General features: G+C 27.4%; 1 protein-coding gene across 6 annotated transcripts in view; it reads right to left on the bottom strand.

The window, feature by feature from the left end:
• Window positions 1–18,828, bottom strand: part of LOC122505377 — a 30,960-nt gene extending 12,132 nt beyond the window's left edge. Inside the window, exons 1-5 of one of the 6 annotated variants that reach the window (XM_043616932.1) lie at window positions 11,311–12,398; window positions 9,556–9,571; window positions 9,296–9,447; window positions 7,845–7,898; window positions 180–278 (exon numbers count right to left, since the gene is read on the bottom strand). In XM_043616932.1, coding sequence (XP_043472867.1) covers window positions 180–278; window positions 7,845–7,898; window positions 9,296–9,447; window positions 9,556–9,571; window positions 11,311–11,355 — 366 coding nt within the window. In that variant the 5' untranslated portion in view covers window positions 11,356–12,398. Of the gene's footprint in view, window positions 1–179; window positions 279–7,844; window positions 7,899–9,295; window positions 9,572–11,310; window positions 12,399–18,046; window positions 18,199–18,608 lie in introns of those variants that run through there. The other 5 variants (XM_043616933.1, XM_043616934.1, XR_006301915.1 and 2 more) reach the window with 5 other exon arrangements.
• Window positions 18,829–19,171: the final 343 nt, after the last annotated feature.

Genomic DNA, 19,171 nt, shown 5'->3' with positions numbered 1-19,171 from the left:
CGGATAAGAATTAAAATTAATTAAGTTGATATAAGAAATGACATTCTGTTATTTAACTATCAACATAATTTACATTTTCCATTCCGAAACTGCAATATGTCTAAAAACTAAAACTAGTCTTATTCGCACTACATTTTAGTCCTTGTAAATAAGAAACTAGTGAGAAATAAATTATAGACCTTCTTTACTGTGGACGCTCGAAACAAATCGTTAGACTCGCTGATACTCTCCTCAACTCTCCCGCAGTATTCGCAGGTATTCCCTGTTGCTCCGATTCTCTGAAAATAGAGACAGATGACTAACCTCGTTCTCACTCTTATTCTAATATCCCCACTCTGAGACAGTATTCAACTCTCTTGATACTTTCAAATATTCTCAATTTACAAGTAAATTTGCCAAAGTATAAATCACCGATTTTATTTAAACTTTCCACCCAGAACAATAATGTTTCAGATACATTTCAGAAATATTTCTGCAATGAGGAAAATTTCAATATTATTTTTAAATTTTCTTTTCAATTACTTTTACAATTAAAATTCTTTTATAAATTTTATTTTTTATTAATTTATTTAATTCACTATGTATATTTATTAATTATTTACATTTAATATTTCTTAAAGAACGCGTACTATTTTTGATATCGCGTATATCTTGATATTATTACTTAATATTTACCCGTATTATAAGCGTGATCTTACTATGATATTACACGTAATATAAAATGCTAAACAGAAAGTTTTTTTAAAAAAGTGTAAACAATGGGAAATAGAAACGAAAACCCATTGAATTTTCTTTAAAGCGAAAGTATATGTAATATCATCTCAATATCTACCTTGCAGTGGATACTTTGATAACACGTAAGACCACTTTAATATTATACTAATTTCCGCCTTTTTCTCTCTCAGGTAAAGATTTTCGTTTTACGTTCTACAGGCCCAATATTTGAATATGTTAAGGCCCAATGACGCATGTGATCGGCACAAATGCGTGTACAAAGTTAAGCCCTATTCACAATAGAAACGCGATCAGGCCAACGAACAATTTATACCTTCGAGAAAGTCGTTCGCGAACGTGAAGCATGAGTTGGAAAAGGACAGACATATATCTGTGTCCTTCTCTATCCCATACATCTGGTTCGCGAGTGACTTTCGCGTATTTATTGTGGGTTGTCCTTTAGGGCTTTAGTGTAAAGTTACTCAAATGGTTGATATATTTGTTATCTGCGGCACTAATTGTAATTATACTTCATTATTTGTCAAAGATAAGAAAACATTTCGGAAAGTTGAAAATTTGATTCTGTGAAATTTGAAAGTGTCAAAGCACTGCAGAATGTCTGTCTGTTAACTTTCTCACAATTAATACGAGACATGAATGTTAGAAGAGGAACTAGTTAAGTAGTACGAGTCAATAAGAATCCAGTTCCACCCTCTATCACTATGCGAGATCACATAAGTAGGGGAGAGTCTCCAGTTGTGAGACACCTCCAGTTGTGAGACAGTCAATTATTTTTAACATGCAATATTAAAAAGCCGATTGGTTTATATAAAAACATTTCTTTTTATATGAGCCAACTTTTTCGTGTACGCCGAAGCGGATATATAAACTGTTTTTGTTAAATACCAACACTGTGTGTGATAATCGACTAAAAAGCGTTTTTTCAATAAATGCAAAGTACTTTTTTTCCAAGTTAATTAATTGGAAAAGGTAAATGTAATGTATTTTCTTTTAGTGTTTTCCTTATATTTTGTGATGCAATATTGCATTGTTCCAATCTACGGTTGAAAATAATTTAATTTTCCTTTTTCAAAATAGCGCCAATTTCTAGGTGTGAGACACAGCATATCACCAGTTGTGAGACGGTGTCAACACCCATCTGGGCAGCATAAAAAATACGACTTTGCAGGCATACTATTTAAATGTTGTTTTGATTTTTTTTCTAGTATTTTTGGGCATGTCAAGTAGATAAAAGTCAATTGATTCAGAAGAAATCAATTTTAATGCTCTTTTTGAAGCTATTTAATTGTGTTTATTTGATAGTCATATTTTGGCGAATAAATATTATTATTTAGTATATAATAATATATATTATTAATATATTTAATTATTTCTACTGAACATAACGTTTTATGTCAAACTTATTAAATTTTAGCAATTTTTAATGAGTGTCTCACAACTGGAGACATTTTTTTTTGTTGAAAAAAGCGATGTGCTCGGAAAATGTATCGTAACATGTTTTGAGTTCATCGAAACACTATACTTTCTTTTAATAAAAGTTGCGTATTTCTGTTACCTTTTGAACGGTGTATTTTATTTACAATTTCGTTTACCCGTTTACAATTTACGGGTCAAAAATGAAACCCGTCTCATAACTGGAGACTCTCCCCTACGTATGTCATTTAATTCTACACGAAGGAAAAAGAAAGGTTGGCATAGAACTAACAAATTTCTGTTATTTTTGTTATTGTTATTTCTTACAAAATTTTCCGTTGCTTAAACAGACTTATTGTTATCACAACAAATTTGAATTATTAGGACAACAAAATAAATTTGTTACTTCTTTATTAACAATCTCTTTTCCCCACGATACTGTACATTTTATGTATTTTTTTACAAAACATTTTTTTTAAATTAAACTACTAAATAATAATTGATAAAAAAATGGTAATTATAAATAATAATTAAATAATAATTGATAAAGAATGGTAATTATAAATAGTAATTTAATAAAAATATTAGAAGAGCGTCGACTAATAATAAACACGTATTATTTTAGTTGGCATGATCCGCTTTAAAGGGTAGAAACCACCCCTCGAAGTTATAATAAGTTATATGTAACTACCTTAAATCAAGTAGACCAGGCGCCCTATAAAAATCAGGGACAAAACTTCCAGCAGGTAGAGAATACTCTTTTTATATACAATGAAGGCCTGAGACAAAGGTATGATCCTTTTTATAACAATAACTTTGCATATTGAGCTTAAACTTATAAACTATGACTTTAACTTCTGAACATCATCTGAAAATATTCTTGTATTTTAATTTAAATATAATATATATTTTCTTAAGTATAATTTTCTCTTACTGGAAAATACAAATTTTCATAAAATTCTTTATGCAACTCAGGCATATTATGGTCACTTTATCCAGCGGTCAATAAAGTGCCCATTATTGCCCTAGTGTAATAATGGACACTTTATTGACCAGCTGGGTTATAATCAGTTGAAAGAGCGGCGGCAATATCTTTTTGAAATGTAGGTAGATATATAATATGCAATAGGTTGCTCTTTTAATTAAATTAAATTTTTTTCTAATCTTATGTTAGATACACAAGTTAGCAGCAGGCTAGCATTGCATCACAAAACATTATAGGACCCAGCAGTATACTTCCAACAATGGATCTATAGTTAATAAAGGGGCAATGTATAGGTGTATAGGTAGGATCAAGTTAGGACCAATTTTCAATTTCCACACAGGTATGTCTACATAATGGGCAAATATTCACTCTGTGGCAAATTAATATATAGTTATAGAATCTTATGAGGAATATGCATAAAATCTAGGATCCTTTCTAGAAATGTGTATAGTCTTAAAAAAAATGTTTAAATAAGAACCTATACCTATCTAAAACTCTAGAAAGTAAAAGATAATAAAAATTAGTTATATAAGTTCCATAAAAAGTAACAAGGATAGAGATATTAATAAATTAAGTTGGACCTCGTTGTTCTCTATCCATAGAAGATAAATTTTGAGATATTAATAAAAATACGAATTTTACTTTATTTACTTGGAAGAAATAAACACTTATTAAATAGAACTAAAAATATGTTTTAAAAATATTTACTATTTTAATCAGACCCCCTACGATCGAAAGGGTTGCCGCAATGAAGGGTCTGTCAGAGGCGTAGTCACACCACTGACACATTGTAAAAATTCAGTCGAGTAAATATCGCAACTGGCTTTGCGAATAAAAGTTTCCAATTAAAAAATGATGAGTGAAATTGAATGAAAGTTATTTGCATACATTTCAAAAAGAAGGAGAACACTACAATTATTTTCCATTACCATTCACCTCAAGTTAACAATTTGAATCATTCTTATAATTTAAAAATTTTTTGAGCTTAAGTTTTGGTGATTATTTAAATTTTATTTATGGGTTTGAACACGCAACCTGACTCGTTAAAGTGGTTGATTTTTAGAGGTCATCCATATACCACGTGAATACTTTTGAGATTCTAGAGAAGTCATTAAATGTCCTCAATTGAAGGGGTTAAAAATCTTTGAAAAGTTGTCCTCGTCGTATATGAACAATCGCATACATTCATTAGGGGAAAAAATTTATCCCACATTCTATTTTATTAACTTGTTCATTTCAATAATTTAAAAAAAATTCATTACAATTTAAAAAATTGTCAACAACTTGTTTTTATAACTTGAAAAATATTTTTGAAATAAATATTATCTATATAATTATATTTAAAGGATACCTGCAGTATTCAAGAAGTGTTTTAAAATCATTTAAAAAACATGACGAGGAGTGAGTTTGTAAGATAGGTAGTATATATAGGTATGGGAATAAAAACAAAAGAAAGTAACGGAAAATCTAGTATTACGTATTATAGTATGTGGCAGACAAAATTTTTTGCGGTATCTTTTCGTGAACAATGTTTGAAGAGTAATAATTGAAAAAATGCTATGCATCGTCGGGTCACTAAACATGCGTATGTTTATAAATACGGTCCAACCCACTGCATATGTTGCTTTTTTTATCTGACGTGTGTCTGTCTGTTTCTATTGCTTGGCAAGCAGGAGTTAGTTAGCGTATGTAGTCACAAATGTATGCAAAGACCCCGCAGGTAAAGAAAATTTATGTACGGTTCGGGAGAGAAACCTTTTTTATCAAAGAGAGGCCGGCAAGGAACAAGAGAAAAAGAAGAAGGACCATGGAAGGGTTGCTTTTTATGGATAGTAAAAAATATGATAATCTATACTCTACTGAAAGAGAATATATAATTCATTATTCTGAGGCATTTAAAAAGAACGCATAGGTAACGACGACTATTCCCCTACGGGTGAATCCCGCCTGCTTTCAAATGAAGGGTTCAAAATAGTAGAGATTGAGATGAGATGTCTAATAATAGATTAAATTTCGCGCTAAAATTATTACTTTTTCCCCAATATTTCAAAATTCAAATTCGCATGAGAATCTTTATAGGTGGAAACTATGTCAACTTACCTTTATTTTAAATAAATTGCGTAAATGTTACAGAACGTTTCTAGAACACTCGCAGACAATCTGTTCCTCGACCAAGTTCTCACACTGTATTCAAACAATATTATATAACTTTTCTAAAATTCTGTTGCAACTCACTTTTAATTTATAATATTACAATGTCTTTTAGTTTAAGAAAAAAGGCGATTCAAGGCAGGAATCGAACCCTGAACCTACCTGCGCGTGAGTCTCGAGTTTAACCAACGAGCCAAACTTTCTTGTAATATACTTGGGTTATTAGGTGATTCTCGATAACTAAAGTGGTCTTCCTTTCAATCAATTATATAACTAATAGCAAAATGACTCTAAAAGCGTTTTGAGCTTTAAACCAGTTTTTAATATAATTTTAAACAATAATAAATTAGTAATAACTGACTTTGGGGACTGGAGTTAAGACATCATTAAAGTAAACAAATTATGTATTACTTAATAAAATATTTATAGATATACTAGATTCCTAGTTTTTATTTGTATGTGATTTTTACACAAGTTTACAAACAGAATTACTTCCCTTTTATTTCACTAGATAAATAAAAATAAAGTTTGAAAACTTTATTAAATAATCTCAACTACGGTTCCAACAAAAAATTTCTATGAAGAAACATAATAAATTTAAAATTTATTATTAAAATCATCAAATAATTGAAAATCCTTTTAGGAAATAATAGTTTTCGAGATACATTTTAAAATGTCTGTGATGGCAAATTTTATTATTTTAAATTTATTGTTAAAAACTTGTTCAAAAACAGCAACATTAGCGTAAGAAATACAGTAAGAGTATCTGACTATATGAATCACCCCTAAGCGTGAGTGCGAGTGAGCGCACATTGAACGCCGCATAAGAGTGTCCTCTTCGCACTCGTGGACTGACTGGACTGACAGTATTCTTACTGTATACTTAACTAAATTTTATAAAAATAAGTAAGTTCTATAAACAAATAAATAATTTGAATGATTTTTACATCAGCAAAGAATGAAAAGCTTTATCCGATAGGGTCCTAACGCGAAATCATTATCTTAATAACACAACTATAATTGTGGTAAAATTGTGGTACCAATGAAAGAAGAAATACAAAATATTCTCATTATTCAGCATTTCAAAGTGTATTAAATATTAAAATATTCGTTTATTTTTTCTATCATCACTCTTTCATTTTTTGCTTTTAATATTTCTTTCACACTTATCTTATAACACAAAAAACCCAAGTTAAGAAAAAAGTGAAAATAAAGTGATGCGAATTGAAGTGAATAATAAATGAAGGTAGAGTTTGGATAAATTAAAATAAGTGTGAAGTGAAACAGTGGAAAGAAATTGATAACCATTTATACCTACCCACGAGTAATAGAAATATAAATTGTTTAATTTATTTTAATTTGTTAATTAAATTTCAAGGAAAGTAATTGACTTTAAGATAGAATGGATACGAGACATATAGTTCTTGAAACTATTAGTTGACACAAAATAGATCCGACCCTCTTCACTCTACTCTACCGCAAGTAGGGGTTTAGAGTTATGAGCTAAAACTCAAACATGCGTTTTTCAAATATTTGCAGCACATACTCAAAAAATCTGATTAAAAAGGTTCGTAAATGGTTTTCAAAGGTTTATCCATGTCCTCTTAAATATTATACCTATTTGATTCAAAAAAATCTCATGTCAAATTCTTGCATGGCAATTTTGAAATTTTTCATTATTTCTTGCTCGTATCTGTAATTCTATTGCTTGTAAAAAGAGTTAATTACTGTTTTTTAAAGATTATTACTTTAGTAATAAGTTCACAAACTTTATCAAACTCTTATAAGGGAGGGGGCATTATGCTATGTGTTTTAATAGAATACTGAACTTTCATTAATGTTATATTTTCATTAAACTGAAATTTATTTTCTACACCTTAGTCACTGTTCTTTTTTAAGCTTCCTTCAGGTAGAAGTTAACTCCTTTACACAATTATTCATATGATAAATTCATCCAATGTCGCAGTTGTTCTGCGCAACTGCGCAGGTGTGAGTTTACTTGCACGCTATTACGCAGGGCTCTGTATTATTATGCACATACTCCACATGCGGTAGTCATTTCGAATTCCCACGAATTAAGTCCACGTGGGAATATGTACCAAATCGAACATGTATGTTAATTTCGTACAAGAAATAGAAATCTGCGTGGGTTCTTTTGTGAACTTTCATGTAAACTCTTATAAGGAATCGTATATAAACGTAGTTCTTTGGAAATAACAAACTTATGTGGATCGACTTCCACACAAGTGTTTCGCCTAAATAAATATATAGTCATAGTAAAGATTTATAAAACCCACTCCTCACATTTAAATTTAGAGTTTTGATCTTTAAATGCGTTAAAAAGTTCGCTTCTTTGGCTTTCCAACTATACATTTATATATCTCTATGTTTATCTCAATATGTATTAATTTTATAACGTGAGGCCCTAACGCTCTATCTTTAAAATATTTGATCTATAATAGAGCCAAGGTAGCATAAAACCATCTTCCTAACCAATTACAATACTTACTAAGCAAGTGAATTTTAATAGGAATATTTAATCGTGATATGTTGAACTAACCTTTATATGTCTCCTCTTGAATTCCTCTAGATGATGTCCAGGCGCTTTGAATACCTACAATTAAAACATTTAATTACTTTAAAGTTGTATCACAATATAACAATATTTATTGTTTTTTAATTTTTCAAACTGCGGATGATGGTTTTTATGCAATTTTTTATGACAAACGCGAATCAGTAAAATTTGTTCAATCATGTAAAGACTTTGAAAAAATTCAAATTAAAGAATTACAAATAATATGCTGTTAAGGTAGGTGTAGAACATTAACGCTCAATATTAAAACGAAGATATTTGTTAACAATATTATAAGTTCAAATATCTAGTGAAAAGATTAACGTATGTGTTATGTAGTTATTAAAAATATGATTGTTAACAAAAACTTAATATTAATATAAATGATAAACAAAGGATAGTAGAATATTTAAAATTTTAAAGTTGAAACAATTTGATAGTATAGCTAAAGCTGTAAAATCATTTCGGCCCAATGGTGGTTGTTATCCTCCCTGATTAAAAAACTAACCTCAAATTATTAAAAAACATTACTGAATTATTCACAAAAGAGAAATGTTTCTAATGGATGGAAATGTTAAATAACATTCAGGATTAAACTAAAGAAGCCTGCTTGCTAAAGAGAGTAATGATAAGTCTTTTCAAAGTGGATTCACTTGAATTCCACTCTAGGTGGATAACTTGTCTGGGTATTTCAAGCCAGAAGAAGAAAGATGCAAACTCAAATCCTTAGAGTATCCCAAGCGATGATCCAATGTATTGAGAGTCGACCAATAAGAAATTTCGTCTTTTTTCTAATAAACATTAAATGCATCATTTAAGTAAAACACAAAATTGACATGGATCGTAAAAATAATTCTTCAAATAGCTAAATTTTGAGGCGTGTAATCAATTAAATAGGCCTATTCGAAATGCTCTTTCGAACATATAACAGAAACAACCTGGGTTCAAAATGATCCCCGAACGCGATTCATTTTGAACTGCAGCAAAAATGATCTTGGTTTTTTACTCATTTTGAGTTTCAGGCAAAAAGTGTCATTATGAATCATATCGGTTCGTTTTAAGTTAATGTTTAAATGAAAATTTAATTTTAATTATCTAACCTAACCTAAGTTTACTGTTAACTCATTTTGATGCAGAACTCAAAATAATAAGCAGCAGAAATGAGTTAACTTTTTTTGTGGTATATTGTCAAAATTAACAATTAAAACAATTGAATTTTATAATATCTGTCAGTTTTTACGTCTTCTCGATGCAAATATTCATCGGATTTTTAAATACCATCTATAATGTGACCTTGTTATAAAATATATTTTTGTAGCAATATTAATGTTCTGCAACTACCTTAGTACAACAAATTGTTTAGAAGAATTTTATGTATATAATACTTCAGTAACTAAGTTACAAAACTATGTTAGTTTTCCATTTTAAACTCTACTTACATAGAAAAACTTGTAATATTTGTTGCGAAACAATTTTTTATATAGAATGAAAACAAAACGTGACAACTGGGTGGTTGAAACGCTATAGCGTTGCGTTCTAGAATCCCCGCCTAACATGCGCCTTGCATTCAACGAAACCAATTTTCTGATGTCTAGAATAAAAACCCAGTATAAGCAGCTTTTGCCGTAAGGGCGAAAATCGATCGGCATGGCTGATTAACTTTCGCCCTCATGTCGAATACTGCTTTCTAGGATTTTACATTTGACAGTTGCTTTCTAAAACAGCAAATAATAATGATAATAATAATAATATTAATAATAATAACAACAATAAAAATAACAATAATAATAATATTAATAATAATAATAATAATAACAATAATAGCAACAATAATAATGACAATAATAATAATAATAATAATAATTTAATAGTAGTGTGTTTCTCATTACGTCCGTATATGGTTGACAAAACTGTGTATAAATAAAAAAGGTTTTAGACAATTTGAAAATTAATATATGCCATGGTTTTAAAATAGGAAGAATTACCACTACAATATTCTTAGGATCATTTATCTTATTTAATATATTATAGTAAATTAAGTAATTAAATATAAGTCAATTTTATCTAAATTACACATATACCTATACGGATTAAAGAATTAATATTCAGAATATATTCATCATTAACTTTTTCCATAAATTTTTCTAAACTTAGAAACTTTATTTTTTAAAAAATATTACGAAAGTAAAAAGTTAAGTCGTTTATTTCAATTAAAGAACGTAAAAAGTATCAGTAATTCAGCTGTCGTGCCCCAGTTATCGATCAAAAAACTGCGTGAAATAATTGAACACAGTAAAAACAAAGCATCAAACTACATTTTAAAACCAAAATATTTAAAAAGTATAGCCTATATTTCTTAAAACTAAATTAAGTCAATTTTAGAAGTTAAAATCCTACTCTCAAAAGTAAAATTGAAGCAAAACCGAAGCATAAATGATTCAAAGATAAATATACCACATTGATTAAAAATAATGTTATAATTTGACAAACGACAAAATAAATGCTTTGTAGTTAAATGGTTTAAAATTTGAACAGTAATATTGTTCCAACTTTAATTTTCTGAGTTACAATTTGAATTCACTGATGTATATTGAATCAATCAACCAATATTGTATAATTTGAAACTAAAAAAGAAATGTTAATTTTATGAAGTACTAACATTTTAAAAGTATTAATTTTTTAATATTTTTGGAACAAAAATTTCTGAAAAACATTTATTTTTACCAAAAAATATTAAACACATTTTCTTTAATCCTCGCACTAATTTTCATTGTAACATTTTTACCGCACATGAAAAAGCTTCTTAATTGATTTAATTATTTCGTACATATTACGTTTATTATATACTTAAATATATATAAAAAATAATATAAATGAAGTCGCGTTAATCTTAAATTTTGAAAGTAAATATTATATCCGATAACCAAGCTTCCTATCCCAACGGTTTTATCATTAACGACATTGATAGTCACTTCGTAAAAATTATCGACAACTTTTCCAGTTAAAACATTTAAGAGGCAGACATTAAGATGTTCATACAAAAATCTCTTTAGTACCTCTAGTAGTAAATGCTACTTTGGAAGGGCTTAAGATGTTATAAATTGTATTACGACTAAACCACGTTAAATACTCCTAAAGTCTCGATGTACTCAGATTTTAGAGGTTTAACAGCCAGTTTAAATTGCCAATCGGGCAACAAGTGTTTTTACAAATTTTTGTCCTTTTTACAGTAGTGCAAATATTTAAAAACTGTATTTATAATTCAACCTTTTTTTTGAAGTCTTTTATCAACAAAACACAATAAAACAGAGTTTTTAATTTTCCAAAGTTTAAAAATAACATGACCATTTTGAGAGTACTTGAAATTTGAACCAATTTCAACAATTGTAGCAAACGAGTGTTTAGAATATGTTTCGCAGGGAATAATATAAAAAAATTTAATCCAACAACTTACCTTGTTGATAGAAATGTTTTCGTAAATCTTGAAATACAGTCGCATAATGAAAAACTTGACAATAATCACAAATATATAATTTTCGAAAATTATTAAACTTGAAGTGTATTAATATCGAGCACAGATTAGCATAATGAATTCACCATTTATGGAAAAGCGGACGGAAGATGAACCGAAGCAAACAAGGCAGAAGTGTGTCAAAGGAGGTTATTAAAGACCAGGAGATTTGATAATGCTTTAATATGTACGTCTCTTTAAAGAATAGTTGCGGTTTCAGTTTCCGGAATTTTATTCAAATAACAATCAGTTTACAATTTTTTCAAACTTTTATAACAAACAATAAAGTAATATTTATTCATGTGATTTTTTGTAACATGTAACATACTTAATGAATAAATTATTTTTAAAAATAACGTAACTAATACAAATAATTTAAAAGTATTTTTGAGTTGATCTAATACAATGATAGAAATGATAGAAACAATAGTGTATTTTACAAAATACAAATAAAAGTTTTGATACAGTTCCTAAAAATTTATTTACATTAAGTAACACTCGAGTCAACTGTAAATGTAGAAAAAAATATTGCGCTCAAGTAATTGTCTTCCTAAATCGTTAAAGAGGATGGATGGAGAAAAGAAACTAATTTGGAGATTTTGCAAATGAAGAAGAATGTGAACCGAATCGTAGTTTTATAGAAACATCGTGAAAGAAAAATCAAAGAGGAGACTGTTGAACTGACTCCTACCATCTCGCAGAACCGACGGGCGGGAACTGTACAGTCGAACGCAGCATTGGCTGCATCGGCTTCCATGTATCTATACAGAACCATTTTGAACAGTACTAACACATGCGTCCGATTCACGTAACTTTACTATGCGTGCGCGTCTTCTTTTCTAATCTAAAGATATCGAAAAAAGAATCGTAAGATTTACAACTTCTTTACTTTCTAGTAATATGGCTTTTGGAAAAATATTAACTAAATCAGTTGGAAATGTTTTACGTACTTATTAGCCAAATTCAAAGACTTATTCAATGAAATTGATAATATTTACAAAATTAATACATTTTTATATTTATAATTTTAAAAACTGGATTTTTTACAGATAGTACATTATGATCAGTCACTTACAATATACCAAATACCTTAAAAATGTTCAAGATGTCCTGTCGAGGAATAACAACAAAAATTGATGTCTTCAAGTCTGAATATATTGCAGTAGTTTTTAATAATATTTACTTTGAACATTTTTATTTTCATTTTTATACATGCTGAAAAATTGTTCAATTATGCAATTTCACTTTGACTATCACATTCACTTACACTACTGCGTCCTCTAGGTACATGATTTGTTATTTTTTTAATATGTCTAAAGACCATTTTGTGTTTTAAGGATGAAGACATCCCATACTTATATACTTGAAGGAATAAAGTCACTACATATATCTGAAAAAATTTCCTAGATTTCCGTGTCAATTGTTACTCGTGAGCAATGGCGGATCCAAAATGTCGACTTTTAAATTTAATTCGTGTAGAGCTTTAAATACATTTGGACGGAAATCCACACAGAAATCTTATAGCACTTTTTAACACTAAATTTTTTAAATATCCGGACAGCAATCCCTTCGGATATCCTTCGGAAATATTTTTAATCTCCACTCAATTTCTACTCGAAAAATCCAAGAAGTACAAATTATTGCAGAAATTCAATTATAAATTTTTCATAAAGAATAAAACTCATCACAGAATTTCAATTATTTTTTAATAGAATTTTAATCGAATTTCAAAAAAACTTAAATATTTTAAAAATTTTTGTTAAAATTCGTCAAAAGAAATAAGAATATCAATTTTAAGAAACATTCAATTATTTAAATTATTATTTATATTTTTATTTATAAATAATTGAATTCTCATACAATTTTCTAATAAAAATTTATGCAATTGAATTTCAGTTAATAATTGAATATTAAAAGTATTATAGCGTGAATTCTTAGAAATAATTGAATTTTGAAATTTTTTTAAAATTGTTTAATTTCAAAAAGGTTTGAATGTTTTGAAGAATTTTAATTCTCAATGAAAAATAATAATTAAATATTTATTTAGAAAAGAAGTTATTGATGTTTTCGAATAATTTTACTTTTGAAGAAATTTGTAAATAGATTTAATAGAACATTTTTATTATTATTATTTTTGGATTAAAAAAAATTTTTTTTAGATGTAGTCTAAAGAACAAAACAAAGTCTGACCATGTTTACAGTATTTTGCATTCGAAATGGATTTATTTGAAATATTTAACTCTTGGAGATATTGATTTCATCCCTTTTACATAATATATAAAAGGGTAATTTCTACCCTTAGAAAACAGAATCGGCAAAAGGAAGAAAAAATACATGACAAATATTTTTCAATATTTCAATAAAGTGTAAAATTTCAGAAGAATCAATGTGAGGCACTTGTTAGAGAATATAGAGGCAATTGAAAATAATTACGGAATCTCTCGGTGGACTCTGTAGTATATAAGCATACCTATATGTGTAGAACGTTCAAGTTAAATCCCTTTAATGTCTTCCACGTGGGGAAACTAAAGGTATACGATAACCATATAATTAGTTTAGTGTCACGACCACAACAAAGTCGTTTTCAGACTATCTTAATAAATCATATTATAGGATCCAAAGTTAGCCAAATTTTATTATCTGACTGAAATGACACACTGAACCATTTAATTTAATCAATTAATCATCATTTAATCATTTATTCTCTCTTAATTTCAACTCAGAAGTCTTACTCAAACTTAGTTTTGTTAATTAGCACAATTGCGAACCACAATAAAATTTTACTAGTTAAGGATCCGAAAAAAAATTTAAATGATTCAGATTAAGAATGTATATGTTACCACATGTAAACATAATATAAGATAATTGTTTTTGCAGTGAACAAAATAAATGAAGTGTAATTTAAATTTTAAATTAATGCGGCGATAAATAGTATGAATTTCTCTTGAGAAATAAAATAGTATAGTAATGTATTATTTTAGCAAATGGAATAGTCACTTTTAAAAATGTACAAGTTATAGAATATTTTTAAAAAGCGAGTCAAGTATTATTTTCAAGAGGGGCAATATCAATTTCAATTTAGAGTAATGAAATGTTATTTTAAAAATTAGTGTAATGTGTTATTTCTAATTGGTGGGGTCAAATGTTTTGAAAATTAGAGTAATATGTCATTTTAATGACATAGACAAGCTTCGCTCACCCTAGAATAAAATATGGGGTTTTATATCATTTTGATTAGGTGGGGTAACATTTCTTAGTAGATTAGATGGATTAATGTAGCATCATTTTAATTAGATGGATCAATGCATTTTGCTTTTCAAAATGTTGTTTTGAAAACGATAGTCGATAAGGCAATATATAAATTTTTATAAACTTTTTAAGAACTGACTAAACTGTCATTTTATTAAAGAGAATTTCCAAAAAAGTTTAGAGAAAAAAAAGAAGAAAACTTGGAAATATTGACATACGAAGAAAACTATTTCCTACATATTGCGAACATTAAACTACAAATTTATTCATTTTTACTTTCGAGTTGTTCGATATTCTCGCTTTTACTTTTGTTTCAAAGTGAGTTTAGAAGTTGACCTCAAAAACAATTGTTGACAATTGGTAAAATTGTCGAACTCCTATTAAAGCGAGTTTAATTCCCCTTGAATTTATTACCCTAGAAGAAAAATTCATTTTGAATTAGAGACAAACGAATTCCGCATTCGGTTTGGTGTCTAAACCAAATTGAGCTGGTTTCCCGTATTATTTCCACTTGTGTGGAATCCAATTCTCTTGTAGCGTTTGAATTAAGGTTTTATGAGCGAGCTCACAATATAAATTAAAAGCGTCCTGAAGTGTAAAAATACCGGATGCCAAAAGGAAATGTGAAATTTCGTTAAAAAGTAAAATGCGGCAGACATGACTAGATTTACAGTGCTTATGAATTAGCGTGCTTAGCAATTTGCTCGCAATTTCCAAATAAAATCTCGTCTATCAAATTTACAAATTCAAACTTTTCTTTAAAATAATAAATAAATAAACTAAAAAAATTAATTATTTTCCTTGAAATTGACAACTAATTATTACAGCAATAACATCAGTTAATTATTATTTCACTCCGAGAGGACTTGTGATAAATAACCAATAAGATTCGCATAGTCGTTCAATTGTCATTAAATTTTCGTTTCGTATCATCCCGTTTCGACAGATTCTCGTTCAAACGATCAATACCGAGAATTTCTTCAAATTCGTACACTGAATAAAAATATTTTACCTCTGAAATTTTCTTCGAAGCAGTCAACTTTACTTATTGTATATAAATAAACATTTCTTTGCAATTAACAAAACAAAAATTAAAACAAAATTCTTTTCTTTATTTTCTTTCTCAATTTTTAACAAATGCAAATAAGTTTATTGCATAAAATCGTTTTATTTTTTCATTGTAAAAAGATTTAATTTTCATAAATTATTATTTAATAATAAGTATTTGACTATAATGTTTATTATTATTATTATTATTATTATTATTATTATTTAACAAATAAATTTTGTTTACAAACAAATAAACAATTTAGGACACTGAAAAAAATTTAACCCAAATAAATAATAAAATAAAATAACTACCATTATTTTTGACATAGTTTAAAAATTGTAGTTTAACTGCAACTTAAATATGTATAGTTAAATTCCAAAAATGACTTGAAAAACTTATTATTCCAACTACATTCTTATTAGTTCTTTTAACTATACGTTTTGGTATAGTCAATACTTGTAAAATGTGTTAACAAAAAAACAATTTTACAGCTTTTCATATTTGATGTGGCTAATAAATATGACAATGTCATAAAAGTCAAAATCGCAGAATTTCGAATTTAGTTCTGGTGACAAGCAAATTACCAAGCTTTACTTTTGGAAGCATCAATGTTAATGGATTCAAAGGACCTAAGTACATAACTCAGGGTTATTTTGTAATAGGACAACCCCTTACAACCCTTCCGGCCTTGTGCTATTCTCAAACAAAAATAAAGAAATTATTCAGGCGGCAAAACATGCAAAAAAATGAATAAGGATATACAATAAAAAGGTAGATATGCAAATATTTAAGTGATTTCAATATGAATATATCAATTCAAATGACAAACCGTTACGGTAAAATTAATTAAAGAAAGAACCCTGGTGATAAGGGAAAAAGGTTTTGTATTATCCACACGACCCATGAATAACAAAACATTTTACTAGCAGTTTATTAATGTAAATAAATAATACCGAAACTTAAAAAAATGCAAATTTTTAGTATAATGAAAGTGACTTAATTATTTAATTTATTTATTTTCATTACTCTTTTATAAAATTATTTTTATATTAAACTTTATAAGTCTCATTTTATTTACCATAAGGACAAAAATCAATTAACTCAGTTAATCGATTTTCGCCCTTATGTCAGTAAGAGCTGTATAATTTATTATATTTCTCGATTTTTACATTTTAATATTTCCGAAAAAGGTTTCAAAACATTTAATTGGTAAAAAAGGCTACTAACCTTTTGTTGACACATTAAGGTATTTTTATCTGGATAAAGAATTAATTCAATTATTTCAATGTTATAAATTGTTTAAAATATAAATATTAATTTTATTGCAGAATATCGATTGAAATGTTATTAAATGCATAATGATCAAATTTGGGTCAAATTAACCTAGTGTATTAATTGCGTGACAAAAAAAGAGTGTGTCAACAAAAGTCTAATAGTATAATTTTTTAAACCGAAATTAAAAATTTTTTAAAACTAAAGGTAAACTTAAAAAAAATTATCTGTATTTCAAAAAAATTATAGATTTTAATTACATTATTAATTTAAATAAAAATATGTTTTTATTAATTTTTGAATTGCAAAAAAATAACTATAAAGTTAATATTTGTTTTGTTTATGATAGAAATATAATAAAAGGATATTAATTAAATTATAAAAGTTCGTTTTATCACAATTAGTAAATTTAGAAAATTTTTTTTTAATATATGGCAAAATTTACTTAAATTTTATTTTTTTATAATATTATTTAGCATTATATAAAAAATTGTATAAAAAAATAATTATGTAAAGACTGTTTAAATCTTTGTTCTTTAGAATACAAAATTTAAATAAATTGTATTTGAATAAAAGTATTTATAATTTTTGTATGTTAAGAAAAAATTGTGTTTTTAATTAATATTTATAATGCTATCACAAGAATATATTCTATTTGTAAATAAATATCTAATGTGCAACTATTTGCAAAATTTTATGATACTTTCGATACTACACTGAGACAACTTTTTGTTTGAATCAAACATAATTATCTTTGTTATACAGTCAACTAAAAATTATTTTTGAATTAAACATAATAATTTTGATTCAATGCATAATAAATTTGATTCGATAAAACTTACGTTTAATTCAATTATTATTAAATATGTTTAATTCAAATATATTTTTTTGGTTGCCTACATATTTAAATTTAAATTTTTCTTTTGACCCACTCAATATAAAGATTTTAAAACTTTACATTTTAATTTAAAATTTTTTTTTTTTATAATTACAATACAATTTGACTGTTTTTAATAAGATGATATTTAAAGAAACGAGATATGTGTAGTGCAAAAAAGAAAGAAGAGAAAAGTGGATATCTGCCTTTTAAGAAAAGTACATACCTACCCCTCACTACAAATATAGGAATACACTCCATGAAGCAAGTTGAATATCGAAAAATCTCGAAATAATCGACTTATAGAAATAAATTCGAAACCATTATTCCAGCAATATTAGAAACATCAGCAATGTCCTCAATATGGATATAAGTATATGTGCTAAGGGAACAAGAAATATCAATAAATTCAGAATTATAATGATATTCAAAGGAAAATACACATTTTTATTCATAAAATGTATTTCTTTCAACGGAAAAATTAAAAGTAAAACACTAACGAATTTTCATTAAAAAACAGAAATATTTAAACTTTACAAATTAAATAATATTGCTCTAAATGTATTACAAATATTTAAAATGTAATTAATTTCACCTTAAAATAATTATTTAAAAAAAGAGAGAAAATTTATTTTGTTTAAAAGAAAATGTTTGTTGGGTCTATAGCTGTTGTAAACCTTAATTACGTAACCGTAAAGAAAAAATAAAAAATGTAAAAAAAATTTAAAATCTCAATTAATAAATAATAAAATAATGATAAAGTAAGACATTAATCAATGATAAAAGTATTACATTAGGAATCGTAAACACACTGAAAAAGATCCACTGAAATCGAGTCCTAACACTTTAATTGAAGATGTACACACTTTCGCTTCCAAATTTGAACTGCTTGCACACGTGGTCTCTTGTCGCTTCCTGCACGGCCTGCACGGCCTGCACGCTTCATCCCTCTCCTCCGCTTGTTTTTACCGGTGCTCTCATACCCCTGCATAAACTTAACTACGTCACTCGCATCTCATTTTATAACACGGTCACTCACATTTCAGCAAAGCGCCCCACTTTATAAACACGTACGACGGTACGATGCGACGTTGCGAACTTCATGTCAATTTCAGAACTACTTCTTTCTTCATTACTTTCTGTTTATCTTCCAAATTTCCACAAACAGGTAAAATAAAACTTTCTTTTAGGGCTATTCAATTCTAATTAGAAACTTTTTCAAGAATTTATTTCAAATGTAAACGAAAAATAAGGCAAAAAAAATTTATTAAATTTCTTCATTTGACTAAGAGTAGTCCAAAATACAAATTTACAACTGCGCATTTCTCTTAAATATATAAGCGCCTTATTATTCC

Source organism: Leptopilina heterotoma, unplaced genomic scaffold (genome assembly GCF_015476425.1).
Source record: "Leptopilina heterotoma isolate Lh14 unplaced genomic scaffold, ASM1547642v1 Lhet_353, whole genome shotgun sequence".
NCBI lineage: Eukaryota > Metazoa > Arthropoda > Insecta > Hymenoptera > Figitidae > Leptopilina > Leptopilina heterotoma.
This window is presented reverse-complemented; position numbering and strand designations above follow the sequence as displayed.